General features: G+C 40.8%; 2 protein-coding genes across 2 annotated transcripts; both read left to right on the forward strand.

Annotated features, from left to right (window-relative positions):
- Positions 1–994: 994 nt before the first annotated feature.
- LOC308227846 (uncharacterized protein) lies at positions 995–5115 on the forward strand (the record flags this gene model as incomplete). The annotated part of the gene is made up of 2 exons (XM_080630736.1): positions 995–1132; positions 3735–5115. Exon 2 carries the CDS (start codon positions 3796–3798, stop codon positions 5113–5115), a length of 1320 nt encoding a protein of 439 aa, XP_080486862.1. The 5' UTR covers positions 995–1132; positions 3735–3795.
- Positions 5116–12446: 7331 nt separating this feature from the next.
- On the forward strand, positions 12447–13798 carry LOC308227683 (uncharacterized protein; the record flags this gene model as incomplete). The annotated part of the gene is made up of 1 exon (XM_080630469.1): positions 12447–13798. The coding sequence occupies exon 1, from the start codon at positions 12503–12505 to the stop codon at positions 13796–13798; it is 1296 nt and encodes a 431-aa protein (XP_080486595.1). The 5' UTR covers positions 12447–12502.
- Positions 13799–16197: the final 2399 nt, after the last annotated feature.

Below are 16197 nucleotides of genomic sequence, written 5' to 3' on the forward strand. Positions count from 1 at the left end.
GTTTGAATTTCCCCTTTAAAATACTTCAGCTGTAATCAAGCTACTGCTGCAATTTCCCTTTTCGTATCTAAGACAGCTGAAGATGTGTGTCTTTGCATAGCAATAAAAAGTTATTTGCATAGAAAAGTTTGCACAGTAATAAAATTTAAAATAAAATTGCAAGCACTCCTATTAAAAGAAGAAAGGTTTTTCTTTCTCTCTAAACAGCTAGTAAAGTAGGCAAATCCAGGTTTTTCCCCAGAATAAATCGTTCCATTCTTCTTCACGTCTACTTCCATTTAAGTTACTGTTTATGTTAGTTATTAATGCAGCCCCACCAGCCAATCAAGTGACATCTGAGAGGAACTTTTTACACGGGCATGGAGTGACAGGACAAGGCAGAATGGCTCTAAAGTGACAGAGGGGAGATTTAGTTTGGCTATAATGAAGAAGTTCTTCCCTGTGAGGGTGCTGAGGCGCTGGCACAGGGTGCCCAGAGAAGCTGTGGCTGCCCCATCCCTGGCAGTGTTCAAGGCCAGGTTGGACACAGGGGCTTGGAGCAAGCTGCTCTAGTGGAAGGTGTCCCTGCCCGTGGCAGAGGGTTGGAACTGGGTGAGCTTTAAGGTGCTTTCCAACCCAAACCATTCTATAATTCTACATCCACCTATTATTTCAGACACCTTCTGTGGTAGATTTAAGGTTGATGTGATGAAATACTAGGTTGGGGTTTTTTTGGTTTCACAACTGTGCACACAATTGCTCTGTTGATTTGGTGTCACTAGAAAGTGAAAGAGAGAATTTTAACAGAGGAAGCTTACCCGAAAACGCCCAAAAATTGTCATCTCTCATTGTCTGAGTTAATACACATAACTGTTGAGAGGCTGAGATAGCATAAACATCAGCTGAAGTTTGTATTAATTAAAGTTACTTATGTGAGAAAATAACAGAACAAAAAGCAAATTGATTTGCTGTATACAGGAAGCTAACAAAGTTGTGGGATTTCCCCACAGGCTGACAAAAGTACTAATAGAATTGTAGAGGAAGCAGATGCTGGGGAATGAGCAAAGTTCCAAGGTCTCTCATTTCAATGGAAGCATAAAGCGGAATTGGACCACGGCAAAGGATGAAGTGCTAGATGAAGAGGCTTAAAACTGTGAGTAAATGCACTATCGTTTGATTCCTCTTAGGTTAAGGAGGGCATGATTTTATGTGTTTGAAATACCAAAATTGCACATAGCAAACATGAACTCCATTGTTTTCTGTTTACATAACAACTGAAAAATGTTGAGGTGTTATTTAATTATTCCAGGCAAAATGGGTGTCAGATTTATAAAGTTTCAGTAAGAGCAAGGTATTAAAAACAAGACTTTTATTTTTTTTGTGTGAATAAGTTTCTTGAACTGTGTTGATATAACATACCTTGCAGTAAAAAGTTGTCTTCCAGTTTCTTCTCTGTCCTGCAAGTGGTATTAACCTGAACAGGCAGAGAAAGTCCAGAGTCGCTGAAGTATTTTCAAACTCTTCTTTTAAAGAGGAGATATATTTTTCTGTTTGAGAGCAGACAAATATTTCATTTAGTAACTGAGACCACAGTGATATCAGACACAGTGAAACTGGTTGTTTGCTCAGCTTTGGAATATTATCGTATATGAAGTGAGGCTTTGCCAACGTATGTTCATTTGAACAGAGAACAGTACAAAGCGGTACAATGAGTACCTCTTAAAAACTTCACAAATATAATCCTTTATCAGAATGACAGTGGATAATTCTGCTTAGAAATTATTGCTTTGAAAATAGTTGAAATGCTGCATTTTTTTTAATGAACCTGAACAATAGAAACAGCATTTTTAGTCCCCTAGTTCAGTGGACATCAGGTAATGGTTGCAGCCTGTGGATTCCAGGCATTTTTAGTCCCCTAGTTCAGTAGACATCAGGTAATGGCTGCAGCCTGTGGATTCCAAAAGAGGTGGCACAAGCCTGAACCCAAAATCATATTTTATATTTGGGAAATGATGCCCTTTCTTGGAAAATCAGCGTACTTCCCTTTGAGCTGGTCAAGGTGAAAAACAGCAATGGATGAAAGTTAGCAACCACTGGAGGTTTCCAGACATGCCTCTCTTTGGGGAGAAAACACTAGATTATTTAAAGAGAGTACATAGATCTCTCTGTGCTTCTGTCCTTTTTGTAGGCTACTTTATGTAAAAGGGACTTACTTGTTTCTTTATAGTCCCTGTCTGTAAAGTTTTACTCACAGTCATCATTCATGCCCTAGAAGGCCTCTGGTTTCCAATAGGAATGCTAGTTTACTTTTTTCCAGATCAAATGCTTCATAATGCTTTTGGCATGCTAAAACTACTCGTTGTTAGTCTAAAAATAAGCTATTAGGATGAATTTGCATTGTCCAAATTGGGAAACACATGCATACAAAATTCACGAAGAGAAACAATATCAAAAGGTTGCTTGCACATAGTTGAAACAAATTGTTTAATGTACAAGACATGAGATACAAGGGAACATTTGAGTGAACTTCCTGCCTTACGTAACTTACATGTAAAACTAAGATGGAGACTTCTGTGCAGATGGATATACAGGAATTGCTCTCTTTTTATATCGGCTAGAAAGTAGTACTTGCCATGGGTGGATTTTGACATTAGGTCTTTATTGCAGGAAGAGAATACTGGTTTTCTAACATTCCTTAAATCTTAAAAATGCATGCAATTTTATGTAAATTTCCCAAGCCTGATTTAACAGGAAGTTTTTGAGGTATATTTCTGCCTGGTGTAAGACTGTCAGTTGAAAACATTTTTCACCAAAACAATGTAATGGTTTTTGCAGTTAGCATCTGTACCAAAAAACCCCAAACAACTGAACGCTGTATTTCTGTAAATAAAAGTGACAGGCATTAATGATGAGGAACTTTATTAGCGCTTTGTTTCATCTCACCCTTTCATAAATTTGTCCCATCTCTTATTGTCGTGGTTTAAGCCCAGGCCATAAATTAGAACCACGCAGTCTACTTCCCCCCCTCCACAACCACCCCCACAGGGCATTTGCAGTAAATTATCCTCCCCAGAAAAGTTTCTGTCAGGATTCTGTGATTATCTCTACCTTCCTCAGTCACTTTGAGTCCCACTGAAAACACTGGTAGATTTAGAACTGTGATCTGAGCATCTTTAGTGGCAAAAGCAGTTTACATTTAAGGTAATCTCAGCCCCCTGAACAAGCAAAAAGGTTCAATTCAAACCTCTTTTCCTAGGTAACATTGACTACCATAAGATCCTACTAGGCTCTGAAAACATTTTCTTTGTGACTTGACAATCAGGAAACTGAGAGATTGTGACAGTACAAGAAAAGGCAATTTGAATTTCTGTTCACGGCACCTTTACTTAGGAGGAAGAGGGGGAAAGGGTAACTGCAGTTTCACAAGCTTATTGGAATACCAAAAGATAGAGATTGTGGGTTTTCACTAACATAAAATTTCTTCCAGGCCTTAAAGTGATTCAAATTACACTGTATTACCATTACTATATACTAAACCAGCTGAAACTGTTGCACTGGGCTCAAATGTAGAGTAAAATATAATAAAGTTTGGAGTGCATTCCAAACCTGTATGAAAAACCAAGCTTTCATACTAAAGTCTGAAGTATCAAAATAGTAACTATTGTGTTTAAGAAGATACAGTTGAATACAAAATATTTATTCTTTTTGGCGAAATACTGAAAATGCGGGGGGGTTGTGTGTTTGTTCTGTTTTAGAGAAAGTGAACAGAAAACTGAGTGTAAAGACCTGTGAAGTTCCAAAACGTGAAATTCAGCAATGATACACTGTGGAAAGAAACGTATTTGTGCTGTTGCCACGTGTATTCTTATTTTTGCAACTGCTTTAATCTCCTACTGGAAAGATCCTCAGCTACAGAATAACATCGCCAGAAAAATCTTCCCCCAGACAACAACAGCCCGTCCAGCAGGCCGGCTTTGTAGGGGTAAACCTGCTCAAGATGTTATAACACCATTAATAGATAACAGAACTTTTATTATATCCCCGTACTTTGACAACAGAGAAGGCAAAGTCACTCGTGTGATCGGGATTGTTCACCATGAAGAGGTAAAAGAACTGTTCTGCTGGTTCTGCTGTCAGCCCGATGGAAAGATCTATGTATCAAAAGCAACAATCGATGTTCACTCAGATAGATTTGGGTTCCCTTACGGTGCAGCAGATATAGTTTGTTTGGAACCTGAAAACTGCGACCCAACGCATGTATCCATTCACCAGTCTCCACTTGGAAATATTGACCAGCTGCCGAGCTTTGAGATCAAAAACCGCAAGGCTGAGCCCTTCCCTGTTGACTTCACTGTGTGCATCTCTGCCATGTTTGGCCACTACAACAATGTCTTGCAGTTTATACAGAGCATGGAGATGTACAAGATTCTTGGAGTACAGAAAGTGGTGATCTATAAGAACAACTGCAGCCACCTGATGGAGAAAGTCTTGAGGTTATATATGGATGAAGGAACTGTAGAGATAATTCCCTGGCCAATAAACTCACACCTCAAGGTTTCTTCTAAATGGCACTTTTCTATGGATGGAAAAGACATTGGCTACTATGGACAAATCACAGCTCTAAATGACTGTATATACCGTAATATGCAGAGGAGCAAGTTTGTGGTTCTTACTGATGCTGATGAAATAATTCTTCCCCTTAAGCACCCTGACTGGAAAACCATGATGAGCAGCCTGCAGGAACAGAACCCAGGGACTGCTGTTTTCCTCTTTGAGAACCATATTTTCCCAGAATCCGTATCCACTCCCATGTTCAACATCTCATCCTGGAATACTGTGCCTGGTGTTAACATATTAAACCATGTTCACAGGGAGCCTGACAGGAAAGAAGTTTTCAATCCCAAGAAAATGATAGTTGATCCACGAAAAGTGATTCAGACTTCAGTCCACTCTGTCCTACATGCTTATGGGAACAGTGTGAATGTTCCCATGGATGTTGCCCTCATTTATCACTGTCGGATGCCCCTTCAAGCAAACCTTCCCAGGGAGTCCCTCATCAGGGATACGACACTGTGGAGATACAACTCATCATTGATTATGAATGTTAACAAGGTTCTATATCAAACTGTACTGTAAGCTCAAAAGTGAAACCTCAGTCATAAGGAGGGAACATGAAGAGCTGCCTGTGTTGTGGGGAGGCAGAGGAGATCATTTGAAAATCACAAAATGAAATTCACTTCCACGTGAAGTTTAGATCATACAGAGGTTTAGGAGAACATCCCTGCTGCATACTATACAAAGGTTAATTCATTTGATTTGTGAACTGAATCAAGGTATCCAGGGAAGAGATTTTCAAAATTGAAAAAATCATTTGATCCAAGGATGGTTGAGGCCTCAGCCCACTACTTTTCAGTCCAGTTTTGTGGGGATGTTTGCACATGGTTGGGAAGGGCCTGATAACATTGTTGTTCCATCAGTGTGACATATGTCTTAGCAGGGATACATCCGTCTGGAGATACACATCTTTGGCTCTGAAACTTAACTGTGTTGGGTTGCTGCTACTTTAAGTGCAGCAATGAAATTCAGATGTGTTGCAACAGGCATTTAATGCCATGTTCTCCCCAACAATAAATGCACTGTGTATTTAAGATGATCGATTACTCACAGGAAGAAAGGTCTGTAACACATGGCCACCACCAGAAAAGATCCCATCCTCATACAGGGTCTCATACGAATGTATTTTGTTGTAGGAATGATTCAACTACCAGTTGCTGTCTCTAAAAAGTAAAAGTACCGGTGTGAACGCCTGGCTTTATCATCTTCAACTATCACATTTTCCTTTGCTTTTTCAAAAGTGATTTCCAGCTGGAGGTCGCTTCTGCTTTTCCATTTCACATAACTTAACCAGGCGAAGTGACCGGAGCCCTCCTCCTCCTCCCAGGCACAGCCTCTCCCTGCGCACTCGCGCTCCCTGTGCTGTTCATCCTATGCGGGGCGGTCCACGGCCCTCCCGACACCGGCCGCCGCGTTGCTCCAGCGCCCGGTTTTGCTCGGGGCCTCCCCCATAAACGCATCGGAGAAACCTCAACTGCGGCCAGAGCGACCGGCCCCGGGGCTGCCCTGCCCGGTGACCCGCACGGTACGCGCCGTGCCTCGGTGCGCAAGCGGCAGTCCCGCCTCGGCAGGGTCTCTGCGCCCGCGCGCAGGCGCGCCGCGGGGTCAGCGGGGCTGGCACGGCATGGGGTGAGAGGTCAGGGGCTGCTGATGGTGTGCGGTGCTGCCCCCGTGTCCCCCCAGCCCCGCGCTGATCCCGCAGGATGGAGGACGCGGGGAGCAGCGGGACATGAGGCACGTCCGTCTGGTCGCACCGCGGAGGGTGTCTTGCTGCGACTCCTGCTCAGGATCCCGTGACCGGCATCGCTTGCAAAAGAGGCTCGGCGGGCTCGGAACCTTATTTCAACAAGTAACAAATCCGATGGTGCTCAGCTGTAGCATTGTTTTGGGGTACTGGTGCTTAACGGTAAGTTAAAGGTGTACGTTAATTGCAAAACACAAGTGTTTGAAGTCTCACCCTCCAAACCTGGAGTTTAATTTTAAAGAATGTGTACTTCCTCCCAAGAGCCGTTTCAGCCTGTGTTGTAGGCAGCGAAGCACCACACAGCTGCTCACTCACTACCTCCATCCTCCTCCCCCAGCAGGATGGGGAAGAACGTCGGAAGGGCAAAAGTGAGACAAGCTGTGGATTGACATAATTTAAGAGGTAAAGCGAAGCTGCATGCACAGGCAAAGCAAGATAAGGAATTTACTGCTTCACATCGGTAGGGTTTTAGTCATTTCCAGGAAAGCAGGGCTCCATCACAGCACACTGATTTGGGAAGACAAATCCCATAATGCTGCATATCTCTCCTTTCCTCCTTCTTCCCCCAGCTTTAACAGCTGCCACAGCATCTGGAACAGGCCTTTATTTAGGCTGGTTCAGCAGTCCCGGCTGTGTCCCCTGCAGACTTTTGCTGCCTTATGCCTGGGAAAGGGAGGAGGGAGCAGCATGAGAAACAGAGGTGGCCTTGACACTGCAAGCACTGTTCAGCCTCAGCTCAAACATCAGTGTGTTCAAAATTTGGTCACAAATCTAAAACACAGCCCCTTACAACCTGATAAGAAAATTAACTGTGTCCCAGCTAAAACAAATGCAGTGTGAAAGACACACAGCTGAAAGAACAATCTTAAACCTCATGCTTGAGCAGTTCGGCCTCAAAGGACACAATGTCTGATTGTTTACAATAGCAGAAACTTGCCTTAGGGATGTACAGCGGATTATAGTGGAGAAGTTTATGACTGTACAGGCAAACCTGTGGTTTTTGAGTTCCAATGGCACAAACTAAGTAGATGGCAACAGTGTCTGGCTTCCCTTCTTGTGTTTAGAAAGGGGCAGCTTAAACTTTTCTGGAGCAATATTTTAGGAATAGTGGGATAATACTGCACTCAGCTTAATAGCATCTGACTTTGGGTTGTATGAGAGAGGAAGGACACTGGTGTTCCAAAGAGTGTTCCTGAAAAAAGATTAGCTTTCAAGATTAGCAACAGACAATCTAGATAAAGATGGTGAATGATTGTTAGTGTTTGGAATTTCTTATTTAGGTACCAGTCTGTTACTTTTGGTGAAAAAACATAAACCAGAGGATAGAGAATAACTTGTTTCCAAAAATAAGAAATTAATAAGGCTATTTGTTAATGGTGACTTTTTAGTTAGGCCCTGGATAAACCAAGGATTCGGATGTTTATTCTTTGTATACTCTTGAATCTAATACTAGATATTAGGGACTGAAACTTTGCAGTCACATCCTCTCAGTTGTCCTCCATCCTCACCCTAGGCAGGAGATAATGTAGTAAGCTGAGAGTTACCAAAAATCAAACTCAATGTAGGCATTGCAAAGATACTGAAATCGGCAGCATAGAAGGTCTTCAGCTGTGTCAGTGCAAAGAAAGCAAATGGCAAAGGAAGGCCACAATGCAGAGAACATGTGAGGGAGATTAGACCTTGGAGTGGCTCTTGAGCTGAATTAGCACTTTGTTCCACCTTTTCTTAAGGACAATTCTAATTGTGGATGGTTAAGGAAAGATGATGGAAACAAAAGTTTGAAAAGAGAAGTTGTACAGCAGAGGTAAAAGCAATATTTCAATTGGAAGGTGACACTGAATAATTTCCATTCCAAAAATCTAAGATAGACAAGCTATTGAAGAACCTATAATGAGCGTTTAATAAACGTTCATGAGCATAATGGTACAATGTGGCAAAAGAAATGAGTGGTTCCTTGGTTTAGGGAGGGGAAAACCCCATGATTTAAATATATGCAAGTTTGTAAGTACAGTCTTGGTCACACACAAGGTTTTGGAGTGGGTTTTAGAAGGACGATGGCAAAAGAAATGAGAAATGTGATTAATCTGAGCAACCTGATCTGCTGAAAGGTGTCCCTGCCCACAGCAGGGGCTGGAACTAGGTGATCTTTAAAGGTCCTGTCCAACCCGAACCATTCTGCGATGCTGTGATTCTAACTGGGGCAAGAGATCTTTATTAGTATGACCTTGCCAATGAAGAAAACACATTGTGTAACTGCAGTCGGCTGAAAGACTGGCTAGATGTGTTAATCCTTGGCTGATGACAAGATTACATCTATCTGTGCAGTGTGATGCATCTGCAAAAAATATAATCCTACCATGTGTTGAGAAATAATGTTTCTGGCAATGATAAGGGCTTGTTGCTGTCACGTACAAATGGACAAGGAACAGAGATTTCTGGTCTCCTGTGATAGAGGTTAATTGAAACTGGGCCAACAGCGCAGAAGCAGCTGTTGAAAGAGTGTTTCTTAGGAAATGGTATTAGAACTGCCTGTCTCGTTTAATGGAAAAGTAGGAGGTGATCTGACTGCAGTCCATAAATGCACTAGGGAGGAAGAAGGGCTCTTTACTATTAAAAGGAATACTGAAAAAGAACAAACTGGTGCCAGGTAGCCATTGATGCCATTAGCTAAATTCAGTATTAAAGCAAAGCTCTGTAATTTAGATCATGTTCTATCTGAATAGTAATTGGAATGAAAAGACACAAAACCAGAATGAATTATTGTTTTTATTCTCATTATAAAATAAACCCTTCTAAATATGCTGAAAACATATTTTTGAAGTTAAAACTTGCCAAGTACTCTCTGTAGTGAGGAAACACAAATGTAATGTTCCTAATGAATCTGACTTTATATCTGACTACACATCTGTGCTGTTGATTTCAAGGGACAAAATTCATGGGTCACATGTTGGGAAAACCATTAATTTCACTCAAATAATTACATACTTCTTTAAGATTCTGTGTTCTGGTGTGTCTTGAGTTCTGTATTTTGCTCTTTCTGCTTCTAGAATCTTCTGTTGTTTCAGATATCATACTTACTCATCTGTATCTACCTATTTTAATTAGGCCTATAGTATGTTACTAAAGAAATGATTGCCCAAGAAGCACTGATATATAGTACATTTTTCTAGTTCTGTTGGAGTATGTATGTGAACTGTGGCTATGTCAACACGCAGCATTCAATTCCAGAAGGAAATTAAGTAGCCTGAAAGAAAGTCCCCCGAGTGCTTAGGTTTGATTTGCTTCAACAACCCCACACTCAAATTTGTAATTTATAAGTTAATGGGAGGCAACTGTGCTTTACCCAAGAGAAGGAAAACTTGTTTTTCCGGTAGGTGTGGCAGCTGTTACTGATATTAAAGAACACCAAGCATGGAAATGAAATGTATCGGCAAAGTATCTTACCAGCAGTTTTTGCTTCAGTGTTGTTCTGAATTGAATAACTCTTGCAATTTCTCTTAAAAACATTGAAGTTTTTGCCTGGTTACAACAAACAATCTGTAGATCATACCTGAGCAAAAAATAAATGGAGGACTGAACAAAGCTTCACTCGTCTATCTGCTTTAAAAGGTACTTTTTCCATTCTGATGTTCACTGCTCAAAGCACTGTTGAAAAGATATAATTTTAATTGCTTATTACTTATAGCTAGCAAAGGCAGAAGAAACAACAGGTAATAAATGAAATTGTACTATTTAATGTTGATAATGGATGATAATTCTCTAGTAAAAACTGTTTACAAGACAGAACAATATTTTAAATCATAAACAGATAAGACCGAGATAAAAATGTTGAATATGACCTACTCTGTGTTGTAAGAATGGTGGGAATGAGAATGTTCAGGGGAAATATTTTGTTTAATGAAACCGTTCATGTTTAATGAAAGGACTTAGAAAATTAAAGTTGTTCTCAGTTACAAATCTCAAGCAGAAAGTTGCGTGACAATGTCAGGCTCTTACCCTGTGTCTGCAGTTCTGCTCTAAATTGTAAGGACTTATTGGGGGGGATACTTAGAAGAGTCAGTGCTGGCAGTTCTGCTTTGTGTCTGTTGTGATGTCGTGAGATTTCTGGTGTAAAGCAGTAGCTTGGTGGCTGGGAAAGGCTGCTATAAATCACATCAGCTTTGGCAAATGGGGCATTTTAGCAAGTACGTTGTGACAATAGTTCTTACTTTTTCAGGGAAGAGCAGTTGTGAAAATACTGCACATTTTTCTGAAGGCATGAACTGTTATTTTTTGCCTAAATTCAGTTGAGATTCAGAAGCTAGATTGCTGTCTTCAGAAGCAAGGTTTTACTGGTTGGAAAACACTGTGTTTAAGCAGAACACCAGACTCCAGGGGAATTTCTCCACCCAAGTAGTGAAGTTGCCAAGGAATTCAGGTACCTCCGAAGTTATGAAGCTGCAAAGTATGATATCTGGATCATAACTATGGATTGAGGTTATTTCTAGTTTTGTACCTGTCTTTGAAAATGCTAGTTTCCTGTTCCATCACAAAACTGTATTGAGACAGAGGCTCTTAAATGAGCTTTACACAGTGTATGAAATGGGGGGGAATCAGATTTGATGATTATTTTAGAATAGACTGAGTAATATGCTTTGGAAAAAACATTGTTAGATATTTATCATGTGCCTGCTCCCTGAAGATACTTAGATTAATAAGTACTTAAGCAAGTGATTTTATTAAGTCTCGAGAAGTGAAAGGACAAGAAATACGTGAAACTTCCTATATCTGCTGCACCTATGACGTTACTACCTGTTCTAGCTATAAAATATAAACCTAGAAATCTGGGCCTTTTAATGGTATGATTTATTTTTTTTCTCAGGAGCTGACGTTATGCAGTAATGATATGTCTATTAGAAACACTTCCTTCATCTTGTGCAGTCGAATCAGTTTATTGCATCTTGGCATTTTACCCTACATTTCTTGCTGGCTGTCTGGGCTACTCTTTTCTACCAGTCTAGTTTTCTGATCTAACATGCATCTGATTAATCTGGGGCATTCTTCTTCCAAGAATCTCTGTGGTACAAGCAGGCCTTTGAAGAGACTTGCTGTCACCTCATGGATCATATCTGGATGCCAAAAGATTAATTTGTAGGGGCAACTTCAATTCGGGCTGCATTTACACAAGTGACTGCTTGAAATTGCCATGAGCTCCCTGTCAGGCATCAGCGCTTGCTAGCACGAGTGCTCCTAAAGGCTTTGGCCAGTTTCTGGGAGACATCCAGTACTTGGGGATGTCTGTTCCTGCAGCAACAGCAAGAGTTTAAAACCTGACCCTCAAGCCATGCCAGGATCTGAGCCAGCACTAATGCAGTGTGAGGAGGCCCAGATTTCTAGCAAGCACAATATGAGGTGACATTTCCCTGCCTTGTACAGTGCGGAGTAAAGTAGAGCTAATAACTGAGAAGTCTTATACCTGCATAGGTTTCACCTGTCTCCTGCTGAATTGTATGAATTGACCTTTCTCTGTATGTATTGTCTCATCTGTGGTGAACTGCAAGTTAAGGAATTAATGCATTAGCAATTGTATCTGGACCATCATGTGCAATCCCCAGTTGCTTTAAGGAACTCAACTAATTCTGTATACATTTAATTTTTGTGTCTGCCCCTAACTTGTCTGTGCGAAGTCTGGTTGAGGGTTTTTTTTCCTGTATAATTTACATTTACACCATGGGGAGGGAGCGGGAGGGAGAAAAGCTTTTGTACTGTTTAAACATTACTGCCTAATTGTTTAACTGGATATTCTAAAATGTGGATTATAGGAAATAATGAATAATGCCTCCTTGTTCTCCTGTATACAGACCTGAATCATACTCTTTCACAGAATCCTCCACGTACAGAAACCATTCCACACATCGACATACAGAGGCATTCAGTGTTACGTACACTGTTGTGCAACCCACTGAAGGTGTGTTCTGTGATTGATTTTCATGAAAGCCCAGTAGCTAGGTCTCTGATGAAGTCAGGGGACAACGCTAGAGATTTGCCCCACATCTTGTTTGTGAAGTTCTTGACTGATGATTACGAGTCCATATGATCTCATACTACCTATTTTCTTTTCTACAGATGCGGCAGCATAAAGTGCAAGGACAAAGAAATGTGTGTCCACGTTTAGATACATTCAGAATGTTGTGTGGTGGGAAAAAATCTTACTTTGCTGCTACTGTGTGCATTGTTACTCTAACTTCAATGATCACGCTTTCTTATCTTAGGTTACAGAGACTTTCTCACCTCCCAAAAATAATTTATGAAGTTAGCAAATGTAGAGGGGAAATTACCAATAGCACAATAACACCATTAATAGATAACAGAACTTTTATTATATCCCCATACTTTGACAACAGAGAAGGCAAAGTCACTCGTGTGATCGGGATTGTTCACCATGAAGAGGTAAAAGAACTGTTCTGCTGGTTCTGCTGTCAGCCCGATGGAAAGATCTATGTATCAAAAGCAACAGTCGATGTTCACTCAGATAGATTTGGGTTCCCTTACGGTGCAGCAGATATAGTTTGTTTGGAACCTGAAAACTGCGACCCAACGCATGTATCCATTCACCAGTCTCCACTTGGAAATATTGACCAGCTGCCGAGCTTTGAGATCAAAAACCGCAAGGCTGAGCCCTTCCCTGTTGACTTCACTGTGTGCATCTCTGCCATGTTTGGCCACTACAACAATGTCTTGCAGTTTATACAGAGCATGGAGATGTACAAGATTCTTGGAGTACAGAAAGTGGTGATCTATAAGAACAACTGCAGCCACCTGATGGAGAAAGTCTTGAGGTTATATATGGATGAAGGAACTGTAGAGATAATTCCCTGGCCAATAAACTCACACCTCAAGGTTTCTTCTAAATGGCACTTCATGCATGATGGAAAAGACATTGGCTACTATGGACAAATCACAGCTCTAAATGACTGTATATACCGTAATATGCAGAGGAGCAAGTTTGTGGTTCTTACTGATGCTGATGAAATAATTCTTCCCCTTAAGCACCCTGACTGGAAAACCATGATGAGCAGCCTGCAGGAACAGAACCCAGGGACTGCTGTTTTCCTCTTTGAGAACCATATCTTCCCAGAATCCGTATCCACTCCCATGTTCAACATCTCATCCTGGAATACTGTGCCCGGTGTTAACATATTAAACCATGTTCACAGGGAGCCTGACAGGAAAGATGTAATAAATCCCAAGAAAATGATAGTTGATCCACGAAAAGTGATTCAGACTTCAGTCCACTCTGTCCTACATGCTTATGGGAACAGTGTGAATGTTCCCATGGATGTTGCCCTCATTTATCACTGTCGGATGCCCCTTCAAGCAAACCTTCCCAGGGAGTCCCTCATCAGGGATACGACACTGTGGAGATACAACTCATCATTGATTATGAATGTTAACAAGGTTCTATATCAAACTGTACTGTAAGCTCAAAAGTGAAACCTCAGTCATAAGGAGGGAACATGAAGAGCTGCCTGTGTTGTGGAGAGGCAGAGGATATTAAGATCATAAAATAGAAATCATTTCCGTGTGAATTTTAAATCTTACAGAGATTTAGACTAACTGCCTTTTAATGTGTTGTAGAACAGTAAATGCATTTGATTTGTGTACTGAGGCATGGTACCTTGTAAGAGTCCACAGTGATCAAATGCTGACTAATGATTGAGTTCCTCATGTAAAGTCTCTACTGCAACTTTATAAAATGTGAGAGATGAGGCATAGTGAGAGGATAGCTCTTTTACATGGCTGTAACTGTGAAATGGCATTATTCAAGCCATAGGAAGTGTCCATGCAGAAATTTGAAATTTAATTTACCAGTTTCCAGCTTTCTCTCTTTTCCTGTTCCCATCCTCATACATTTTAGCTTGTACAATGAACCTGTAGACTTCCTGAAGAGGGAATTAATTGAGTTTTGGTTATTTGTCTCTGAAGGACTTGGTGGTTAACAACATACAGCTGTGTTTAATGGTGCCTTTTAAAAGATGGCTTGGGACAGCATCTCCCACATGAAGAGCATTAACACTCTAACCCATTATAATCAGAAAGGCAGGGTAAGCAAACCCACCACCTATAGCTCTGGAGCTGTCACTTGTTAGAGGTATTTCTTCTTAAGGGAAATGAGAATTCATAGCAGAGCCATGAGTCATTTAATGACACCAAGCCTCAATACAGATGGTATTCCTTCTGGAAAATGTAAAATGAGGTTATTTTCAACTAAGAAAAAATAAAAATCAGTATTTCTCAACTGATTCAAATAATGCAAAAGGCTGTACAGAGTTTTCAACCAATGTACAAAAAATACAGCTATGGTCTTTAGTATTAACGTTGTTTAATTCTTGCAGTTTGTATGTCACTGTTTGGGTACAGAATTTCTATGTGCCAAGTTGGGTAAAAGGCAAACTAATAAATTGTGAAAATAAGTGAGCACAATCTACCAGTTTCAATTGTAAAAAAAGAACCTTTTATATTCTTGAAACTAGTGTTTGTTCCAGTGGTGATGCATTGTAACACTAAGCATAGCTGTTGCAGTTTTGCTGATCTGAATGGCTGCTCAGCTGGGGCTTTGATACATGTGATTTTAAGAAGCATGGTGATCCCTCTTGTTACTCACAGCTGTTGCAAATTGCTTAAGTGATATGTGCTGAGTTGTGTTGGAAAGCTTTAAAAGAGAGCCAAGGGCTACAGATTGATGTTGAAGAAACTGGGAACTGAAAAGGTGGCTGTTTCCAGGTGGAAAGATGGATGGATGAACAACTACTTATGGTATATAACAGTTGTTTTCTTTTTCTGTGGCCTTGAAGCCTCCTAACAAACTGTTGCTTCATGAAAATTAGACACCAGGTGGATTTTAGACCTTCACGTGATGGGTAAGTTAAATTATATTGCTTCCTTATGTAGATATAAGGGTACGGAAGCTGCATCTTTTCCAACCCCTATCTAAAAACAGTGCCAAGTAGTTACTAACTTCTGCCAAAGGGTCAAAAGGAAAGAAAAGCAAACAAACCCCATTTGTTCACTGTAGTTTCACAGTTTCAGTTCCTGCTTTTTAAATGCTATGTGCATTGTACTGATGGCATGATGTATTAGAACCTCCTTATCAGGAAACATCTGAGGCAGTTGTAGTCTGATACTGGTATGTGACAAATGGGTGTGAGAGCAGCTATGCTTGGTTTAATTTCTACACCAATGTCATGTTTTCATTTGTTTTGAGCTGTCATTAGTGGGTTAGTGTCATTAGCTTGCAAATGTCCAGTGGAACTTTCACTTGGAAGTCTTCAAGAGACAATCTGTAAATAACTGTTTGCTAATTGTGTTTCTAACAATCATCAGCTGCTATGTAACAGGCTACAACTTCATTTGTAAAGCTAAAAGGGTAGAAGATGCTTCTCATCATGGTTTTCTGCTTGCATTCTCTGGATAACACTTCCCCACCCTATGCCTACCACCACTTTCCCTTCCCACCATTTTCTCTGAAAGCTGAATTCAGCTCTCAGATGCTTTGTGCTGTGCCTCTCATGGGACTTGCTTGTGTGTATCAGTGTTTTGTACTGCGGAACTCAACGTTGGACTTGGATGTGGCTTTGAGCACAGAACAGAGGTGAAGAATGCCTTCTCTTTGGCGTCTAGCTGTGTACATGTTAGTACAGCTCACTGTAGTTGGCCACCTTTGTCACAAGGGCATATTGCTAAATTTGTTGCACAATAGCATTCCCAGGTCCTTTCCTGTAAAGCTGGTTTCCATCTAGTTGGCTCCAACCTGCCTGTTGTGTGGGATGGCTGTGTCTTGGGTGAAGGAGTTGCTTTGGCTAAACTTCATGAGACGTCTG

The sequence above is a fragment of the Psittacula echo genome (genome assembly GCF_963264785.1).
Source record: "Psittacula echo genome assembly, chromosome: 16".
NCBI classification, from domain to species: Eukaryota; Metazoa; Chordata; class Aves; order Psittaciformes; family Psittacidae; genus Psittacula; species Psittacula echo.